This window comes from Vanacampus margaritifer, chromosome 9 (assembly GCF_051991255.1).
Source record: "Vanacampus margaritifer isolate UIUO_Vmar chromosome 9, RoL_Vmar_1.0, whole genome shotgun sequence".
NCBI classification, from domain to species: domain Eukaryota; kingdom Metazoa; phylum Chordata; class Actinopteri; order Syngnathiformes; family Syngnathidae; genus Vanacampus; species Vanacampus margaritifer.
Window position 1 is genome coordinate 17,287,157 of NC_135440.1, and position 22,015 is coordinate 17,309,171.

General features: G+C 39.8%; 2 protein-coding genes across 8 annotated transcripts; both read right to left on the reverse strand.

The window, feature by feature from the left end:
- Positions 1–824: 824 nt before the first annotated feature.
- LOC144058135 (solute carrier family 45 member 4-like) lies at positions 825–14,230 on the reverse strand. 7 transcript variants are annotated; one of them, XM_077576404.1, is made up of 15 exons: positions 14,045–14,230; positions 13,735–13,815; positions 12,285–12,563; positions 11,940–12,205; positions 8,547–8,735; positions 8,283–8,462; positions 5,870–6,528; positions 5,639–5,788; positions 5,291–5,557; positions 5,079–5,198; positions 3,971–4,070; positions 3,822–3,902; positions 3,594–3,724; positions 3,170–3,238; positions 825–2,366 (listed from the first exon to the last, which is right to left on the reverse strand). In XM_077576404.1, exons 4-15 carry the CDS (start codon positions 12,154–12,156, stop codon positions 2,112–2,114), a joined length of 2,418 nt encoding a protein of 805 aa, XP_077432530.1. In that variant the 5' UTR covers positions 12,157–12,205; positions 12,285–12,563; positions 13,735–13,815; positions 14,045–14,230; the 3' UTR covers positions 825–2,111. The 7 variants fall into 7 exon arrangements, with proteins under 7 accessions (XP_077432530.1, XP_077432529.1, XP_077432527.1 ...); XM_077576403.1 differs by lacking the exon at positions 13,735–13,815; XM_077576401.1 differs by having other exon boundaries at positions 12,285–13,864.
- Positions 14,231–14,960: 730 nt separating this feature from the next.
- gpr20 (G protein-coupled receptor 20) lies at positions 14,961–21,458 on the reverse strand. The gene is made up of 8 exons (XM_077576409.1): positions 21,306–21,458; positions 20,793–20,915; positions 17,716–17,973; positions 17,372–17,638; positions 16,681–16,925; positions 16,183–16,267; positions 15,979–16,104; positions 14,961–15,533 (listed from the first exon to the last, which is right to left on the reverse strand). The coding sequence occupies exons 3-8, from the start codon at positions 17,917–17,919 to the stop codon at positions 15,348–15,350; spliced, it is 1,113 nt and encodes a 370-aa protein (XP_077432535.1). The 5' UTR covers positions 17,920–17,973; positions 20,793–20,915; positions 21,306–21,458; the 3' UTR covers positions 14,961–15,347.
- Positions 21,459–22,015: the final 557 nt, after the last annotated feature.

Below are 22,015 nucleotides of genomic sequence, written 5' to 3' on the forward strand. Positions count from 1 at the left end.
GCATGCTTTCGAAGAGACATCAAAAGTGATTTATGAGATGGCAATTCTCAATTTTCCAAAATGCTCTTAAAACACAACTACCGTCGATTAAGAATCACTGGATTAAACCATGTAACAAACTCCATGCTGTTCCATAATTAAGCAGCAGGGGGCGGGCGTTAATAAGACTGTCGTCAGAGCACAAACTTTCCGGGTGGAAATGTCTTAAATGTCGTTCTACATGTACGGATTTTTCGTTTTCATTTATTTATTTTACTTACTGTATTTGTTTAATTTAAACATTGCTTACAAACATGTATTAACACTGATGAAATTGTGATAACTGACACTCACCTGTTTCCAATTACAACATTAAATATCAATTAAATATAGATTGTAAAGTATTTGCAAATGATTATATATTGTTTTTATTTACATTTTACACAGCCTCCCAACTTCATTGGAATGGAGGGTTGGCTAATCTAATTTAGTAATTTAGTTTAATTCAAAATGCAGCCGCTCTATTCTTACTGGCACAAATAGATCGTTACACATCACACCTGTTCTCAATTCACTGCACTGGTAACCCATAAAAAAACAATGATTGATTTTAAAATCCTCCTACTGGTTTATAAAGATTTATATTATCTGGAATTACAGTACATAAGGGTCTGTGAGCTTTGTGATTTGCTTTATTGCATTGTCCTATAACCACTGTAAAGTACTCTTCTTTTAACAAGAGTTTTTATCTTGACATCTGGATCACTTGTAAACCCCTAAAGTCAAGACAACAAAGGGCTCAAAATGTGTGCATGTTTTGTCAACAAATGACAGAAAACTGTGGATGGATTTATCCTTCTTTTCTTTAAAGTATTTGTTTGGAAAACAGTTTAAATCTTTTATATAAAAATCTGTACAGCAGCAAAAAACAGAAAACCATCCCAAACATTGGTGATTAACTTTCAGAACTAGGAGCACATCATAAAAGGTCTTAACATGTACGGAAAATCCAAACTATTTTCACACACAGACACACATTGTGTCAGGCTTCAATGTGCCACTCGTACCGGTAAGATAACAAACCAAAGTCCTTTGGTGGCTAACAGCAGGGAACCTGCTTTTCTTCTTCAATATTAATCAGCATTATGTCCTGAGTTGTACGAGGCTTACTGAGTGAATTGTTGCACAACCCAAATTATGACTTGAAAACGAACCGCTTTGCCCACTTCTGCACTAAAAGGCACTTTCATGAACTTATCAGACTGCATAGTAGAATTACAACTCCCGAGTAACCCTGCATATTTTGCGGTATTAAAGTTTCTTTTTTTTCTCAGGCTGGACGATTAGCCTAGTTACTACTTAAAGGGCGTTATTAAACTAATCCTGAAATAAAATTATCAGCCACAATGGGAGGTTAAAAAAAAAAAAAAAAAAAAAAAGGCACCGTATAAAAAAATCACTCAGCCCAAGTTGACTCCCAAGGGGCTACTCAAGGATGTGGCCAATGAAATTAATGTAGTTGAAAATGTATTTGCGGCTGAAAACTTAGCACGACTGGCATAATGTATCATTTCACAAAGTAAATTCAATGCCACTGGGGTCACAGCATATGTGCTTCTCATCACTAAATAAAAATAGGGGCAACGTGATCACAGTGAATCAAACACATCAATCAGCCTGCGGCAACGTAAACTAACCTGATGCTAAATGAAACCTCGACGTTAGCTATTTCTTGAACCTGACTGGTCTGGAACACAAATTTACATCTCTCCTTTAGCTGATAGATACTGCAGAAGAAAATCATTGTGATCCTCTATGAAGCAGTTGGGAGGCGATACGTAAAAACTGCAGCATCACCAGTGGAGGATTGAGATACAAAGTGCTACGTGTGCTTCTCATTGATGAGAGGTTTGCTAAAAACGCTTCTTGTCAAACAGCCTCGTTCAGTCCGTCTAGCCCACGTTAGCCTGTTTAGGCTGAGGTAGCAATGGGACGTGCAGTGAGACATACCTGTGCAAATCAAATAAATCTCTATCTTGTTTCTTCTTCTTCCTGCGACGACACTTGTGTATAGTTCACGCTCAGGCGACTGGCTGCTTCTCAGTATTCTGAAGGTCTTCTCTGTCTGCCAGCTACTGCAGAGCTAATCTCTCACCGCCATCTCCTCCATTGTGGCCCAGGTCAACTGGCAAACAGGCCAACTCCTGGTCCCTGGAATCCTTGTCCGGGCTTTCCGGCTCCTCGTCCGGGTAAATGACGAGGAAAGAGGCGGCAAGGAAGCCGAGGAAGGAGCCGCCGGAGGCCACCATCGGAACGACTCGCACGGTACCGACGGCCTTGATGACCGCTCCCAGCGCCGATGCCACCAGAATCTGGCTTATGTAGACCTGGAAATATACACAAATGATATGGACTTGAGCATCCTTGCGTCCATTTTGTAGCACTTTTCCTTATTGGGGTTGCGGGTGGGCTGCAGCCGATCCGAGCTAGTTTTGGGTAAGAGTTGGAATCAGGGGCGTGGTGGCCATTGGGAGTTTCAGCAGTCTCCCAGGCCAGAATTGTTGCACATCAGGTCTTTTTTACTCATTCATTTGCTGACTGATATAGTTGCTGACTTCTCTTAAAGGCGAAGTCAACATTAAACATTTCTTGACCATGATATGTTATATGTGACCTCACTAGTCTAAACATGACATTCTGATTAATATTACATTTGTGGAATATGAGTTATGAAGCAAACTCCAGCCATTTTTATCCATCTCAGGGGGCGGCCATTTTGCCACTTGCTGCCAACTGAAGATGACAACAATGTTGCTCAGGGTTCAGGCAACGATCAATCACAGTCAATTTACCTGTATTCTGAAGCTGAGCTGTGATTGGTTGTTACCTGAGACCTGAGCAAATGTGATGTCATTTTCACTCAATGAGAGCAAGCGGCAAAATGGCCGCCTTCTGATATTATTAAAAATGGCTGGATTTTGCTGCTGAACTCATATTCCACTAACACAATATTAACCAGAATACCACATTTATAGTGGGGCTGCATAGAACATATTATTGTCAAAAAACTGTTTTGAATTGACTTTCCCTTTAAATTAATAAACCCCTGTTGAGGCGATGATTAATATGGAGTAATAAATACAAAAAACAAACAAAGAAAAAGCAAAGATGAAATTTTAAATGGACTTACTTGACATGACAAGATAGCGCAGTCAATGCCAAAACCTCTTTTAGTGTTGGCTGGACTGTGGTGGATGAACTGAGGAAAGCAAAGAGAGAAGAGAATGTCACTTGCAGACAAATTCCGTTTTTGGGATTATTGGTGCCTAAAGATGCGAGTTTTAGTCAGTCCTGGACTACACTTGTAACTCAAAATACTTGTATCTCAAATCATCTCTTCTTATATCTTTCAAAATGCCACTTGTTACGATGGGTGTTGAGTCACCTGCCACCATACAGTGCTCATATCCTAAGTTTGAGCTCGCAAGTCAAAGCAATAAACAAATAAAATCGGCCAATCAATGACTTGTATCTGGAAAAACATTGTGTTCACTCGTACCTCAAGGCAACTTTGTATATAATTTATAAACTCTCTTCTTGGATTGCATCAGTACCTCTTTAATTTCATGATACTGTCCTAGTAAGGCATACGGGCAGTAGGACATGCTCATGGAGATGATGCCCATGCTGCTGATCATTACCATGGCAATGTACACGTTTGGAAAGATGGCCATCACCGCGGTTCCTAAGGTTAAAAAGACACAACAGTGGACGGATACGTGATATACGTACGTAGGTGATTCCAGCATATAGCTGCTCTTCATTCATTCATATATTCTCACCTATTGCAAAACCCAGAGTCCCCACAATGTATATGACCTTGATGCTCAGGTCAAAATTATCCAGGTATTTCTGAAGGATGGCTGGTGGAGAGAATCGCATCAGTTAATTGTCTTGAAATGCTCATTTGGACCTGTGCTTGTGTTCCTACCTGAGCAGACAGCCGCAGTTGCCGCATTGACCACAAGCCCCCAACACCCCATCTGAACTCCACTGTTATAATTCTGGAACTCTGTGGAATTGGCCGGTGCCTGTGAAAACAATAGTGATATTACGACATATAAATACAACAATAGCTATTGATTATTGAAATGTCATGAAGAAAAACAGACAGCTCAGTAAGTTAAGTTAATGGGCAACCAAAAACTGACATGAAACTTTTTGGGAGGTAAATACTGAAAAAAACACTTTAATATAACAAAAACATTACAATGCTTCACCGAAAGTGTGAGTCAAAGCTGAACAATGTGACCTGTATTAAATGTGAAAATAGAAGTGAGTTTATGTTTTTTATTGCCAACTACAGCAACGGCCACCAACCTTCTCTGCACCACAAACCGGTTTCATGTAAAGACATATTTTGACAGGTCAGCATAGGGACAAATTAAAACAAATGATTAAATATACAACTCAAAAATAAAATTTCTTTCAGACCGAAATGCCATTTTTGGTTTTAATAAAGGCTTTAGGATTTTTATAAAAGTCTTGTATTAGACCTAATTACATTGTGCACGTGTTTCTAAATTTTAAGTGGAAGTCAAACATTTCTTGACAATAATATGTTATATGTGACCTCACTAGTCTAAAAATGACCTTCTGATTAATATTACATTTGTGGAATATGAGTTATTATGCAAAATCCAGCCGTTTTTATCCACCTCAGGGGGCGGCCATTTTGCCACTTGCTGTCGACTGAAGATGACAACAATGTTGCGCAGGGTTCAGGCAACGATCAATCACAGTTTACCTGTATTCTGAAGCCGAGCTGTGATTGGTTGTTACCTGAGACCTGAGCAAATGTGATGTCATTTTCACTCAATGAGAGCAAGCGGCAAAATGGCCGCCTTCTGATATTATTAAAAATGGCTGGATTTTGCTGCGGAACTCATATTCCACTAACACAATATTAACCAGAATACCGTATTTAGACTAGTGGGGCTGCGTAGAACATATTGTCAACATTTTTTTTTTGACTTCACCTTTAAAGCAACTGGCACACTGCAACAGAAGATAAAGGAGTAGCGAGTGTTTGTGTGTACCTTAGGATCACCAAGGAAGATGGCTTGTCCCATGAAATCTGTGTAGAAGACAGCTTGCGCTATATAGGAGAACCATGTGACCAGATGACATATACAGAGCCTCCACAGCTGCTTTGGCATCTGCAGTGAAGAACAAGAAATGTCACAAAAACACAGCGAATGACGGCGTTTGTGAGTTGTAATGAAAGAGAAATATTGCAAGCCCTCTTCACCTTCAGCATTGACAACCAGAGCAGTCGCACGGTTGTGCCCCTGCTGGGCCCGCCGCCGCTGCTGGAACCTTGTGAAGTCAGACTGCTTTCAGACAGCTGAAACGCCCGCCTGTCTGCATGCAGCTGCAGGTCACTCAGATCGTTCAGACTGCGGGAAGTGGTGATTGGCTGCGGACTCGAGGTGGCTGTCCGTCGCAGTCGGTGACGCTGGGATCTCACTCGTCCATAATAAGAGAATGTGAAAGATGGCTGAAAAAACAAGGAGAACTAATTTGAACCCCCAGGTTTATTTTTTATTTTTTAGTATTGACAATTCTTCATGAATTTACATTTACAAATGTGTTTTACTTGTCGGTAGAAGGTATGTTTGTGTGGCCGTGGAGAAGCTGTGGCGTTGAAGAGCCGAGCGCCAGCTTTGTTGGAGGTGTGGTTTTTGGTTGCGTCGTCGTGCTCGGTGGGGGACAAGCCAGCATTGACACCATTAGCCAGCTTGGTCTGCTTCACAGGAGAGAAACAAAAGCACTCGTCTTACAGCTCTCTGGGAACATAATGCCATTATAGGAGAGCTATAATTTTTACCTTTGGTTTCATATGTGAGCCGTCAGAGGCCGGACTAACTTCAGAAGAACCATTTATCTGGCCGTTAAGTTCAGATAAGGCAAAATCTTCAGATTGAACAACTACCACTCCATCTGTAAATTTGGCGGGTCCACTCGGACTCAAAGACTCCATACTTGGGTTTGAAGGCTTGAAAGCATCTTCTAGACCTTCCTGGATTTCAGGTAAAGCCTGATGGACCTCTGGCAAGAAAACTTGGCCTTGCAGGTCAAGATCAGGATCCAGCTTGATTTTCGTGTCTGGCATGGCTAAGACTGAATCGCTTTTACTCCGCATTCGCTCCATAACCAGAAAGTCCAGTTCCTTCACCTCAGGTTCCGATTTGTCGCTCTCTCGGCAAGGCGGGTCCTCCTCTGCAATGGCTTCAAGAAGCGGTGGTGTGTGACTAATCAGTCGGTAAGATGATTGACTGGTTGAATCCCTTCTTCCTGCGACGCGAAGCTGCTGGGATGCCACAAACTGCTTCTCGGGGATACTGAACATGTGCAGTGTGACGGAGACGATGAAGATGATGGCTGCAAAAAGGAAGAGCACTTGCTGCTGCGACTTAAACGCTTGGCCCAGAGCTGTGCCAGTCCAGTCGAGACCGCCTAGCATGTAGCCCAAAGCGCCACCGAGACCTGCAGAAAACAAACACACACAAACAAAATAGCCTCATTGTTTGGATGCCAAATCATGCTTATTTTTGTGCATTTTCCACTAAACATTACATTGCCATGATAAGGCTTTCTATTAATTTACTTTTTAAGTAATTTAATTTTTAAGCATATTAGAAGCTTAATGGTCCATCCATCGCATCGTACAATTTACTGTATGCTTATCCACAGCAAATTTCCTGCGCCGACTTCAGGCTGTCAAAGTGTCATAATTTTCCACTTGAAGCCTCCGAAAAACCTGAAGTTGGAGCTTTATCACTCTTGGAAACATCTGCGGAACTGAACTTTTGTTGGTGTGTTCCAGTGCAGCCCTTGCGATACTCTTTCCCTGGCTTTGCACGATGCCTGCTTTAGAATTTAAAGTGCTTTTATCAGTGGTAGTACTACCAAGCCTTCCTCTGAACTGCAGTCAGGGAAAGATAACTTGCAAACTGCAAAACCTAAAAAAACAGCCGTGGCTGGCTGACTGGTAACTTATTATTACTGAAGTCAGGTAACACTGACATGACACCCTTTGGCTCCCAGCACCTTTGCAATAAACTCCAGCAGCACTGTAAGATATCTTGGTCACACTCTATCCTTTGATTACCACATAAAACAAATGTAGTGGGGGTTTTTTTAAGCAAAATATTCTTCATTTTCTGCTGCTTGCAGATGCCGAAAACTTGCGACCCAGGCTGGATAGTTGCATTTCTCTGCAAACAGATTGCTCGAGCAAGTCTGTAAGGACCCTCAAGCTGTTCCAAAATGCCACTACACAAGTTCTAACAAGAACCAGGAGACAGCTGACAACTGACCAAGAGATCATATTTCTCCTATGCTATTTGCTGCACTGGCTTCCTGTACAATTTAGAATTGTATTTAAAATCCTCCTCCTGCGCCCTTACATACAAAGCATAACGATGCCATTATTATTTATCAAGTAGAAGGCTACACTCTCGGGAGCTTGCATTTATTTGTGGTTCTACAAAATTTTAAAAAATAAAAATGATAGTCAGGGATGACTCCGACATGTCCAGGCTCATTTTTTAGATATCATATCCAAGACTGCCAGGGGATCTCACTTGATGCACTGAGCTTCATTTCCTGTTCTCTTCTCTCTACCCTTCTTACAAATGATCTCAACTCACTTTTAATATCACACTTAATCACAGCTATTGCCATGGCTTTCCTATGACTTCTCTTTAATATATTTTTTTCTCCTCTGTAGTTGTTGTTTGCCGTTTCTGGAGATGCAATTGGTGGCGGCAAAATTGCACATTTACACAAAAGTTCCGTTATCTTTACAGTTCACACCAGTTTCTCCTTAAGAAAGTCCTGTACCCAAAGTAATGACATTTCTGATGCATGCCTGTCAATATCATAAAATATATGTCATAATATTTTCCAAGTAGAAGGCCAGTCCGACCTGGATGCATGTTAAATATTTCACTGTACAAAGACTCCTCCAATCCTATAGCAGCATCGCAAGCTGAATTTGTATAAATCGCAAGATGTTGCTATCTATCACTAACCTGCACTAATGCTTTAATTAAGTCATAATTACAATAAATATCTGTATTCAATGCATGCTGTTCATAATGTTGATGATACCATACATAAACCAAGGACTTCCTGTAATTTTTTCCCTACCAGTCCGTGAGTCATTATGGGTCTCAGAACCACTTATGGGTCTGCACCCACCAATTGAGAATTCACAGAAACCCTGAAATTGTCACCTGCGGAAAAGGCGTGTATATTTAGGGCCATATCTTGCTCCTCTGTGTCCGCAACATCAAGAAGGTAAGCTCTGATGGGTCCATCGCACGCATCCGCACTAAAGTCCAGCACCACCACGCCCACAACTGTGAGGATGATGCCCATTGGCTGGCTACTGGGGCGATCACCAATGGAAAGGCCTGAAACATATTTGCATAAAATATCATTCAGTGGAGTCATCCGCAAGGGCCGTGCAATTTTCTGTCGATAAACTTTGACCTCACCAATTAGCGATCCGTTTAAGAACAAGGCCATCCCGAGCAGTACGCCAATACACAAGGCCAGTATGAACGGCCTCCTCCGACCCCATCGGAGCGTGCAGCGGTCGCTGGCCGAGCCCATCACAGGTGTGAGGATGAGGCCAAAGACAGGACTGAGGAGCCAAGTTAGACTGTAATATTGCTCCGGCAAGCCTAGGAAAAACACACACGCATACAGTATACACACACACATAATAGAGTCAATTCATTCAATAAATTGCTATTCAAGGAGAGGTCACGGGACACTCAACAGTTGACTTTGACAAAAGAACCTTATAACTTTAGTCTCCATCACAGGGCAGAAACAGTTGAGAGATGTGATCGTTTGTAAATTGATTCATTTCGATGAATTGCTTCTTTATAAAGGCAGCTTAGTGCTGATGTTTGGAACAAATGCTTTTAAACGACAGCATTTATATTTTTGTAAAGCACTGACTTACATTTGAACTTATTAGAAGTAGGTAAACAAGTTTGTGATTTGCAGGTTTTTAGGGGTTTCTTTCTCTATATTTCCTACAAATTTGTTTCTAAATAGCAAAGCACATATCAGTGTGTGCATGATGGTAGCTTGCGCTAACCGATGACTATTAGGTGACCTGTTACAACAGCCCAGACATACCAACCAGAGCCACAATGAGACTTGACCACGTTTAAGCACACACATTTTGTTACATTAAAGTACACACAATGACATTCATGTTAGGCTGCCTTCAAAACAACGGCTGAGATTTTTCCATCCCTTGTAGAGAGGCAGAGCTTTGTTTTCGTCTCCATTGGATTCCGAGCCAGTCAGATGTCTGGTTCTCACGGGAAGAACATATTATACCCACGCCGCCTTCCTCTGCTGAGTTCTTCAATCCCGTACTAAGTCAACACAATTGCAGCTAAAGTTGCTAAGCATGGGGAGGGCTCAAGAAAAGACACTCCTGCAGTTTGTACACATTCAGCCACTTGTGAAAATTATGATATAATTTTTTATTCAGTTATTCAATGAATGCATACATGTTTATCACTAACAGGATGAGGGCTTTCCCAAGAAGTTGCTTTGGATGAGTACACCAAGTCTAAAATTGCAAGGATTTAGACTTCAGATGGGTAAGCGGATATGTGACAAAATGTGTTTTACTTTGATAAGAGTTCAACCAAGAGATTGGCTTCGTAATAGCCTTTACTTTTTCTTGCTAAAAAAAAACAACCCCTTGCATTATTCTATCAATCCAACATTGAGATGTTATGTTGAGTGGTAGCGAATATTTGAAAACTAATAAAACAAGTGAGGCATTGTGGACACTTCTTGGCATCAACCAGTACAAATTCACCCACAATCAAGCCAAAACAGCTGCTGTTGACATCATATCAGATCATTTTTAACCACAAAAAAAATCACAAAAATAATTTCTCTAACTAAATAATAATAAAACTAGGTGAACTGGTTGCTGATTAATCATGTTCGTAAGGCTATTCAACAAAATGGAGGAGAGTACTTTATTTACAACCAACAGAGGGGCTGGTGATTCACTCTTAACTATTTTGCTGTCAAAAGCAGTCATTTTGACATCGACTGTGGTAAGATATAATTTTTTTTTTTTTAAAAAAAAGCTTGAAAATAACTATTAATTTACCCCAAGCGTTAATTTTCTCCATTGTTGTTCAAGGAAATTCAAAAAATCAAGGATCCATATGTTTGTTTACAAATGCATTGTTACCACTGGGAAATTGCCTGGGAAGTCAAACAGGCTTGAAGTCAAACTACACAACGGTAGAATAAGCCCAAGAAAAAGGCAACAAAACGAATACTAACTGCAACTGCATTTTCGACACATGGGAAAAACAGCAGTGCAAAGCTGGATGCTTAGAAAATGGAAATGCCTCCATAACACACTGAATAGGGTTTTAAACCTAATCTTTCTCTCAATATTGCAAACGCGGAGAAAGACGGTGGAGCTGCAATGCGCTGTGTTGGACATTCTTGACATACCAGGAAAACGTGCCTTTGTTGCGTTTGCCATTGACATTGCTGATAGCTATTGCTGGGCATGCAGGTTACATGACACTATGGCGCAACACATCCGCTATGCCAGTCCAGTTTCCAAACCGCTCTGCTGTTATTACTGTTGCAGGGAATTCAAAGTGTTGAGCTGGGGGGCATCGCTAAAAGCAGCTACTGCAATAAATTCATTATGCAATAAAAGCCTTGCTGAATTGACAGTGAGGCCTTGCCAATTTATGACTTTTACTTAGTTACCTGGTATGCAGTGCAAACAGAACATCACATGCTTTGAATCAAAAGTAAATACAGTAGCTCCAGTTACTAGACTAGATAAATCCCATTATGATGATATCTAATATAAAACCTCTTTCTACACATTTTGCCTTTATAAATGATGGTACTGTCGACCTCGCACCTGCGTATTCACATATGCGTGAATTATTTTTTTCATATTTTTTCTCCAGAATATTTCCCCCCATTTTTCTCCCGTTTTTCATAGAAAACATAAAGTGAATATTTTTCAGCATCTTTTGAAGAATTTCTTAGGTTTATTTATTTTCCCCCTCCAATGCATTTCTATGGTTGCCAATTATAAACAGATTTTCGCTATTTGCGGACTGGTGTGGTCCTCCTATCCCGCACGAATAGAAGGGATTGACCTCAGAGGACTAAGTCAGGTAACCAAAATATTAGGAACAGCTCATTATGACACAGTACACTAAACCATTATTATTGACGAGGTCAATTATTATGTCAATTGTTGCCTTTGTGCAGTCATATTGAATATTGTGCAAGTGCTCATACTTTCTGATTGCTAATACTGTGCTAAAGTGTACCATTTCCAGTGATTCCACGAGCGCCCTATTAAAGGGGAAGTCAAGTAAAAAAAAATATTTACAATAATGTTTTATGCTTAATCTAATGTCGGAGGAAGCCTTCTATGTTGTAGCCATACTCGCGAACAAAAGCACATGATGTGGCGCAATGCAACATTTCATGTTTGGGCTGGAGCTAGAATTAGCAACTGTGATGTCATTTTCAGTCAACAGGAAGTGGCAAAATGGCCGCCACCAGAGATGGGATAAAAACAGGTGGATTATTATTTTTTTTGCTTAGATTTCACTGTGTTTAGACTAGTGGGGGCGCATTGAAAATTGACAATTTTTCACTTGACTTCCCTTTTAAGGGTTAAATAATAATGCCAAACCTCACCCTTGTATCAAAGTAACAATCAACCTGCTAGAGAGTTAATATGTGATTCCAAAAACTTCAAAGAAATCCTTAAATAAGCTAATTGCCACAGGCAACAAAGATTGGCAACTACAGTACTTTAAATGACGTTTTATCTCTGTTGAATGTCTTCTTACCTATCTGGAGCAACACTGGTGTGACCAGGGCAGTTTCCATAGCATAGCAGAATTCCCGTCCAAACATCACTGCCCCGTGCATGACCCAGCGGTGCAGGGGGATCTGCGAGCGTCTGCCTTCACCCGACGCTTCCTCTGCATCCTCTGTTTCACTTTCACTGTCGTCTTCGGTTGGCCTCCTCTTCTGGTCAAGGTCCGAGGCTGTCAGTTCTCCCATTGGTGCTTTGCTATGTGTTTCTTTGTCCAGTTAAATTGTAGTTTTGGCTCTATAAGCGATACAATAAATGACCATGAGTTAATTTTCACTGTTCATAAGCAAGGGAGAGCTGCCCTCAAATCCGTTACCTGCAAATGGGTGATGATAAAAATCCTATCCTGTCCATCCTGTTTTCTGAAGGTATGAGTGAAAAGGATCCCGTAGCTCAGCAGGGAAGCAGTATGATAAAAAACAGGAAAGGCTGTGTGAGGTAGAGGTTTGGAATTACTCTAACTACAACTACGGTGGCAGCATGGGGTAGTGCAAGCTTTTGGATTGCGCAAGATTTGAGTCTCCGTGTCAGCAAAGCGCGTCCGTCAGCAACAAAGGCTGCTTGGAGCCAAAACGTGTTCAACAAAGACAGCAACCTGCAGAGAAACAGGGCAAAAACAGTTATGCACAAACCAGTTGTATTGAATTATCTTCCACATGTGGAACTTTGCATTTTTCTGCAACCACACTGACACATGAGCCATTACTGGTAACATTGAAAATCCCACTTATCTGGATAAACAATCATCCTTTGAGCAAATATGATGGAGTGAAAGAATGGTGTATTGGTAGCGACCCTAGCTGATCTGTAGTCTACACATTACAGTATCTCATATTTTATATCTAAACTAGAAATGATACGCTCACGTGTGACCACTCAATGGCGCTGTTATTAAGCCTAAGAAAGAACTGAATTCATGAAGCTATGACATAATAATGTAGCTATCCCAAGAAAACCACGCAAGTATGCCTTTTAGGAGATTTCAACATTGGGATGATGAGTAGTTTGATGATGTGAAGATCTTCTGATGAAGCCATAACATTTGTCATCATTAGCGTCAAAATTTCAGAAGGGAGTGAAAAATTATAGCTCAACATAACACATTTTTTATGAAATATTTGAAATGAAATACAATTTTAAAAATAGCTTGAAATGGCCTTGAAACTAAAGCTAAATGAATGTGACTTTCGGCTTATCCCGCCACAGCGAGTCGCTCGCATGATTTGTTTGGCCCAGTTTTGTGGCTCAGTAATGGAGCACTTGCTTGCAGCAAACTGAACCTGTGCCATCTGCATGAAAGGCAGCAACATTTGCCAATACATTACCATTGAATAACTGAAGCAAAAGATTAACATGTAATTGTCTCAAAAAAGAGCAAAGTGACCGCTGTCATTAATACTTGTCTCAATTTGTGCTGTGTACATTCGGTTCCTCTAATATCATTTTGAGCTGCAGGAACAGAGATAGTACTACCTCTAGCATTATTACCTTTTCTGCTACAGTTCTATCTACCTAGTTTTTTGAACAACTTTTGATGCAAATGTTCCCAGAAATATTGCTAGCAGGAGAAAAGATCGCAGCAATATGATTAAGACATGTCTTCTATGATGACATCATCTTGAAACTTCAAGGCTTGGCTCTGTCATCCTCCATCAGCACGTCAGCTTTTTGACTGTTACATCAAACATTAATGTATAAAAGCCAAAATATGCGCAGACAGCATCTTCTATTCTCCGCTGAGCAGCGAGGAAATGAAATTCTCCTACCTTGGAATGAATGGTATTGGTGGAAATTGTTGAGCCAGTCGAGACATGCGTCTGGTAGGTTGCTCGTAACTATGTCTTTACCTGTTGATGTTACGACATTCTCCACTTACTCTTGCGTGTGCATTTATTGCTAACAGGAGGTTGGCATGTAGAGCAAAAAAAAAAGCATTTAAGTCATGTATGTGTCAAGTCCAGCCGCGCCGGGTAGTATTTGACTTGTTAGCGTTAAACTTGAGGCGCTAACCTGCCGTTAATGGTGACTTGAGTAATTCCACGTTCGTAAGGAAATGGTAAAGATGCAGAAACATACCTGAGGATGTTATTCCATATACACGCCACTTGTTCGTCGCGAACCGACTTCGATACCGCGGACAGCGAAGCTCTCAGTTTGGGCTAGCGGGCTTGGCTAACCTTTGGCAGCTAAATGAGTACGCTTAACGCTTCACTCCCAACTACAGTACACCCCCCTCAACCTCATCGGTTTCCACAGTAACAAAGAGAGGCGTGGCCACTGGCCAGGGTAGCGAGCTGTTGCGTCATCATACGTTTCATTTCCGGAAGGTGACGACATAATGAAACGCATCACCAATCAAATGTACATAAATGATGACTACTTGAAAAATGAAAGTTGATTTAGTTAAAAGACAACAATTTGATAATGTGATATAATGGTAAAATCATGTTGTTGTAAAAAAACAACATTTTAATGCTTTTGTGTCCATGTAACTCTTTAACCAAAATGCTTCAAGGCTAAATTTAATTAATTTCCACATCTTTAAACAAAATACACCCATATTTAGAAGCACTAGAACAAAATTACTCATTCTAAAGTGATAAACCATAATTATGTATTGTTTAAATTAATTAGCAATATTGTATGCATATTTGTTCTGTATTGAATTATTATTGCCATTATTTTTTTTAGTTCCCAATATCTTACCAACAAATAGTAAATCTTAGCTAAGATATCAAATTATTAACTTGCACTCTCACGTAGCATTTTTTTCTTTTGCTTATTTGAGCTGAGTTAAATATTTACTTTATCTATTTCTGACCACTCAGAAGCCCAGAGAGTCAGATTTGAGTATAAGGTGAATGTTCATCAAATTCATCATCCTTGTTCAAAATGCTAAAACGTCACTGAAATCGAAAATCTCCGCATTAAACTACTTTATAATGCTAGATGGACTCTTGTGGCGTTTGTAACAGGTAGTTTATTAGAAGTGTTAACCCACTGCACAATACATGAAAGCTTTTCAGAAATTTTCTCCCAACAGTGCTGCCCTCTGCTGTACAAATGGGGTAATCGTTCCTTGACGTTGTCTTAACTCCTTTGAGGTAACCAAGCCATAAAAACATACAGGGACAGGTGTGGCCTGATTTAGTTAAAAACAACAACAATCTTTTCACCCCTTCCGTTAAAATCCTTTGTTAATAACAACATTTGATTTGTTTCCATTCAAGTCTTCCTTGTGCAATCTAAAATGTCAGCCCAGACCAGAAGTGAGTCTTCATCATCCCCGTAATGAATTGAATTTGTTGTATCAATGCTGTTCAATGATGTCCAACACGCTGGCCATCCTACAGTTGATGCTGAAAATTCCTCAAGTGATTTACAATTTGTGAATCCTCGGAGTGCCTTTCTGCGGTGATGGGGGAATTGTGCTCATCATGATCACATTATTAGGGACGGCCGTGGCGGCCTCCCCTCCTGAGGCCTTGGAACTGTGCTGCATGCTGATGATGTCACCGCTGCTTTGCTCTGCCTCTGCACGCCGGAAAATATTCCTCATAGTTGCCTGCCCAGGAAGGTGACAGTCTGTTATGACTGAATGACTCAATAAAGAGTGCTACATTTTTTTAACCTGTCCTGTTCAGCTTTATGGTGATGCAAAACAATGGATCAGAATGCCTTTTTACACCCTCCTGTGATTATTTGTATTTTGAGAATTATTGGGAATGCAGTTAGACAGCAAAAGTTTTGGCACAGAATAAAGGGGACGGTCTCCTGCCAATTTACCAATAGATAATTATTGTATTGTATTTTATTTCATATGGTATATTTATCTTGGTCTTGTTTTTTTTTTTTTTTTTTTTTTTTTAAATCTTACAAAAATCCTGGCATTTGAAAAGGGGTGTGGAGACTTTTACATATATCCACTGTAGTTTTTTATTTTTAGTTTTTTTTTTTCTCTCAACTTTAAAATTCCACTGTATTGTAGAACCAAGAAGTTGTCATCCTACCTGGAAGTTGTTAGTCACAAAGCAGTAGACCACAGGATCCATGCAGCTATTCAGACTGCTGAGTGTGACGGTCAAATGGTAGACGATAGCGTGGTGAGGCATATCAGGGTGGAAATATGCCACCACCTACGTGGCGAATACACAGTGCAATATCACTGCTTGACAATTTCAGTTGATTAGAGGGTGCCAGCTCCTCTCACCCACCTGTCGTACGTGGAATGGTGTGAAGCAGACAGTAAAGATGATCAGCACTGTGGTCAGCAGCTGGACAGCCCTCCTCCGTCTCTTCCTGCATGGATAAACAAGGACACGATTTATTCTTGCATTTGTTTCTCTCACTTTGCTATGTTGTTGTAACTCCTTTATCAAATGTCTTTATATAACATGGTGATGTACAAATTATCGATAAATATATGGTTTTGTCTTGAAGTCATGTAAGGAAGCACTAAGCAGCATTAACCACATGGGGCACAATTTTTACGTATTTTTTTACATGCGTAATGTTGACAGCAAGTGTCTTCTTATAAAGTCACATCACCACCTACTGGCCTGGCATGTATATTACAACATTGTTTTTAAAAATCTGTAAGAATTTTTATTTATTTATGCAAATGTAAACAAAATATGCCAACACTTTATAGTAACAGAAACCAATGTTTAAAAAAATAACCATTAATTTATAATCACATCTGCTGGTTGTACCTGCTCTGCTGCATCAGGCTGTGATCGGCGAGCGCCCATACGATCCGCAGGGTAAACACAACGATGATGATGAGCGGTAGAAAGAACTCGGTGAGGGTGAGGAAGAGGAGCTTGGAGAGACAGCACTCGGTATGTTGGAAGGCCGTGGACAGGAAGGAGTAGGTGACCACGATGGCAAACAGCCAGACAGACACACACACACATTTGGCCACGCCGGTGTTGCGCCACCGACGGGATGCTTCGACCTGTAGGGACATGAAAATAACAGTTTTTATTGCACAAACAACTTTCTAGCACCAAACGTATTATAGGAGATAATTGAATTTTTGAGGCCTCTAAACAGTGATTCTCAATTTATACCAACTATATTAGACAAATATAAAATACAGTAACAATAACTGAACTGTACTTAAAAAGTGGGGAAAAAAATCTACACATGTTAAGTTAAAATAAATATTGTACAGGATTTTTAAAAACTGTGCATGAAATATTGTGTTTTGGGTTGTTTACAAAAGAGAACCTTTGATCATTATGACCAGTTGTATCAAATATGATACAAATTGAAAGTTATTTGGAAATACATTTTTGAAAACAAAACATTTGCTTTAGAATCTTCGTTTTCTGTCCAATATTTAATGGTTCAGGCTTTACAGGGTTAAGAGGATGCTTCCCCAACTACTGCTTAATTTACCTGCACTATGGCGAGGTAGCGGTCCACACATATGCAGGTGAGGAAGAGGATACTGCAATACATGTTGACAAAGTAGCTGAAGATATGTAAGTAGGAGCAGGTGAGGCAAGCTCCCCCACTGTAATAAAGCAGGATGCGTGTCGGCAGAGAGAGATTAACCAGCAGGTCAGTCACGGCCAGATTGATGGTGTAGATCACTGAGGTGCTCTTTTGCTTGGTGAGGAAACAGAACACATAAAGAGCCAACGTGTTGAGCACCATGCCCACCTGAAATCGGAGGCGGGCTCGTCAACAGGAGTGAGAAAATATGCTAAGCATTCCATTTAAAATCAGGATCTACATACCAGGAAAATAAGGGAGTTTATGATCATGAGCGCAATCCAAAGTCCATAGAAGTCATTGTAAAGTCCCTCATCCAAATGAGCTAATTTTTGCAGATATGCTTCCATGTCACTTGTGTTGCTGACACTGGACACATCAGCCTGGCTGGCAAGGGAAGTGTTGGTTATAGTCCAGGATGCTGTGCTGTTTGCGCCCACGGTGATCATGACGGACACGGGTGATGATGATTAAGGTTTCTGTTTTCTGATGTTGGTGAGCACCTGAATATAGATGATGACAAGAGCATAGTTATCAGTACATGGTTAGAATACATGCAAACAATGCTTCTAACATTAATTCTGCACGTTTACTTAGGGTACTTAGCATTTGAAAAGACAAAAACTTTATATATATAAAAATAAAACTAATACTAAAACTAATAAAAACACAACTAAAATGAAGCATTAAAAACAAATAAAGCTAATAAAGCATTTCCAAAAAGGAGAAACTGATTGATTTTAAAAAACAAAAGTGAAAATGAAAACAAAAACTCTAATGAAAAATCCCAAACTACTTGGGACCAGTCCAGGGTGTATGCTGCCTTTTACCCGAGGTCAGATGGGATAAGTTCCCACAACACTGAACAGGATAAGCGATATAGAAAATGAATGAATGGATGGATATCTCTGTATTATTGTATTCCACTTGCTGGAGCAGTAATACAATAATTGCGCTTTCATCGACTCGGATATCAGGATTAACGAAACAATCAAGATGTCCAATGGGATATGTTGAATGTAGTCATCTGGGATTCATTTCTTGTCTTGTTCAGAACTACATCATAGGGACAGCCACTTCCCCATTTTTTATCCCCACATTTACAGTAAACAAGATTAGCACTAGCCAGCACGGTGGCTGAGATTCACATTCAACCCCGTGTCTGTGCGGGTTTGCTTCTATAATTGATGGCAGACAGTCCAGTCCTAAAGTCAGCTGGGATTGGCTCTGACTAACACGCAACCCGATTGAGGACAAGCACTATCGAAAATGCACAAACTCAGTCCTCTACTGTCTACTTCAGTGTGGCTGTTGCTGTTGGCATGGCTACAATAACAAAATAAATTTAAGCCCATCTTCAGTTTATTTGTGCTATCTATTTATAATGTTATTTATTGCCACAGTGCAAAGGAAATATAAATACAGATTATTCATTTGTCGTTGATCTCACATGAGCTCATGGGGATGGGGATGGATATTTTCAGACAATGGATTTGTGTGAAAAGTCCTTATTTTATATAAAATAATAATAATTATTATTATTAATATTATTATTATATTTATATTTATTATTATTATATGCCAGCAATTTAATGTCATCTAGGTTCTACAATATTCTACAATAACCTTCTATTTCAAAAGCTATGGAAAATAAAAAATAAAAGGAAAGATCTACGTAGTTACTCTGTTTCATGAAACTAAGAATTAGTCAACACAAACGCATCCTGTGTGTTTTGCACTCCGAGTCCAAGCATATCATTCACGCAAGCTAATGTGCCAGCTGATGGATTTTATTCCGACTTGATGATAATCACATGCCGCACTGTGTGAGTGAAATGTGAATAATGTGACTTGTCTTTGAGACAACAGAAAAGAAAAGGAAAAAAATGTCGCAATGACATTTTTACTGGGCTGTAATTCTTCATTGTAAAAACCAACAAGAGAAACAATGTTCGGAGAGAAATAACAATGATAAGCAATATATCATAGTGACCTTTAGCTATTGCACAGCACAAAAAAAGTCGTGGGCTACAAGGCACGGTTTCGCAGCCATCCAAAGCATGCATTTCAGCTCTAATATTTGTTAAGGTCTACAATGTTTTCCATAGGAGGAAAAAGTTGCTTGGTTGGGAAATGGGTCTTTAATGACTAATTTGGTTACTTTTCAGTGTCAGTGGACATCTAAAGGTTTTACTTTTTTTTTTAAATTCTATGTTTTTTGTGTGTTGTTTTTATGATGCTACATGCACACAAAAAAAAGTTTTCCCCCAGCAGATGATAATGTAAACACATTGTATGGGCTACAAGTACTATACACACACCATTAATTAATACCAGCAATTTTATATGCAATTGCATCACTCTGCACAACTTCATACATGTGAATGTTAAAATGTTATGTAAAACCTTGATTAAAACTTAAATTTTATGATGGCCGCAGTTTGGGACCGAGGCAAATAAATTCATTTTACATTATATAACGGAAATTGGTTTAAAAATATGAACATCTTGGAAGTATTACAGAACAAATTAAGAATTTGGAGGTTTCACTGATAATTGGAGTTATGATTTCCTGCGATAAATCATGACAATATAAACATTGCCAGTTTAACCATTAGACACACAGTCTGAGTATATATTTACAATTTTTTAGGAAATATGCTTGTGTAGCCTCCTAATGGATTCGACATTTATTTAGTGCATATTTTAAACCAATACATCAATGCATACTGTCAGCATGCCGCTGTATACAATACATCAAATATAGCGGTGATGCAATGGCTGCAAAGAGACACGGAGAAGAGTCCGGAGGGCTCAGAGGCACAACACAAATAAATTCTAGCAGCGTGGGAGTCTCTATACACTTGTGCATGTGTGTGCGCGCCTGAGAGGACTATAGCAAGGGAGTGATGGAATAAAGATCTCACGCTGTCCAGCATCATCTTATTGCATCTGAGAGATCCCCTGAAGGCAATCGACACATTTTGTTGCTGCAGTAACTTTGATTTAAGTGTCATAACTGTACTGGTTGCAGGAAAAGTCCACTTGTTGAGAAACAAAATGGGCGGATGGGAATAAAACCCATTTGCCTCAACAGTATACATTTATGTAAAAGTTCAAATAACAAATAAATTTTTACCTCAAAGTGGGGATTGTACTGTAATAGTAAAGGCAGTAAACACTTGCAACAGTGGTAGTTAATGCTCAGAGGTCATGACATGCAAGCATATTTTCCTTGTACTTGTGGGAACCCAGATTAGGTGTAAACGCTATTACAGAATGCGAGATTTGCCTTAAAAGAGAAAATACAATTTAAACTTACCTTGAGAGAAAACACAATTAGCCCAGCAGGAGACTGACAGAGTCCCTCAGGTGGCTTCAAATCCTTGATGCGGTAATGTTTTCCAAGCAGGGTTTTGCATTCATTGTCTCTGCTCACCTTGCCCTACACAAGTTCAGACAAAATGTCATCATCATCATCACCATCTTGTGTCCCTGTAGCTTCTTTCTTGCTGCTGCTCCACGCATTGTTTCCAAATTGAATTCATCAAAGCCCTATATTGTATTTGTGTGTCTTTGAGTGTCTTTTTTCTGTCTTTCTCCACCTATTAACATCCCTCCTAACTTCCCATCTCCACTCTCTCTCTCTCTCTCTCACTCACTCTAAATATCCCCTCTGTTTGGTCCTCAGACAGGAAGTCTGAGTATCTGTTTACATTTTGATCAGACACGCATGCCCATGCGAATTGTACGCTAGTATGACAACTCACACAAATGGGAAAATGATGGACTAATGGTTAGAACGTCAGCCAGTTATGAGGTTGGGGGTTCGAACCTGGGCTACAGTCTCCCTGTGTGGGGTTTACATGCTGGATTGGGTTTTCTTCAGGCACTTCAGCTTCTCCCACCATTCCAAAAACAATGATTGTTTGTCTACGTGCCCTGCGATTGGCTGGTGACCATTCCAGGGCGTGCACTGCTTCTCACCCAAAGTCAGCTGAGCAAGGTGTGACCTGCAACCAAAGTGAGGATAATAGAAAATAGATGGTTGGATCAATATCTAGCAGACAACAATATTATTTATTATTATTATTATTATTATTATTATTATTATTATAGCAAAATTCTAGGTATTTTTAAAGTTGTCAACTTTCCATATGTATTAATGGCAATAATAAGAACGATCACCATTCACACCATTTTGATTTCCTAAAAAAAGAGGACACTTGGCATTGGTATTCAAGAATCTCTAGCCCGGCCTAGAGATTCTTGAATACTACTCAAAGTTTACTCAAAGATGCTATTTATATTGACAAATTAATGAATAACCTTTTTTTTTTTTTTAATGGCTAGTGGGGATCAAACCAGTACCACAACTACATCTCTAGTTTGTAAGCACGGAGTCCTACCAGTGAGCTAAAATTCTTGGCTGCCGACAGCTCAGGTTATTTAAAGACTCAGGAAGCATGGTACGTGAAAAGCTGACCTAGTTTTTTTTCTTTGAAAAAAAAAAAACTAAAACTAAACATTTTTAATATACAATAA

Coding starts and splice junctions, on each gene's coding strand:
- LOC144058135 (XM_077576403.1), bottom strand. CDS start 12,156: ATGGGAGAACTGACAGCCTCGGACCTTGACCAGAAGAGGAGGCCAACC. Junction 5,789..5,869: donor GCTCACATATGAAACCAAAG/GTAAAAATTATA, acceptor TCTCCTGTGAAG/CAGACCAAGCTGGCTAATGG. Junction 3,903..3,970: donor AACTGCGGCTGTCTGCTCAG/GTAGGAACACAA, acceptor TCTCTCCACCAG/CCATCCTTCAGAAATACCTG.
- gpr20 (XM_077576409.1), bottom strand. CDS start 17,919: ATGATCACCGTGGGCGCAAACAGCACAGCATCCTGGACTATAACCAAC. Junction 16,926..17,371: donor GCTACCTCGCCATAGTGCAG/GTAAATTAAGCA, acceptor ATGTCCCTACAG/GTCGAAGCATCCCGTCGGTG. Junction 16,105..16,182: donor CACCATTCCACGTACGACAG/GTGGGTGAGAGG, acceptor TTCGCCACGTAG/GTGGTGGCATATTTCCACCC.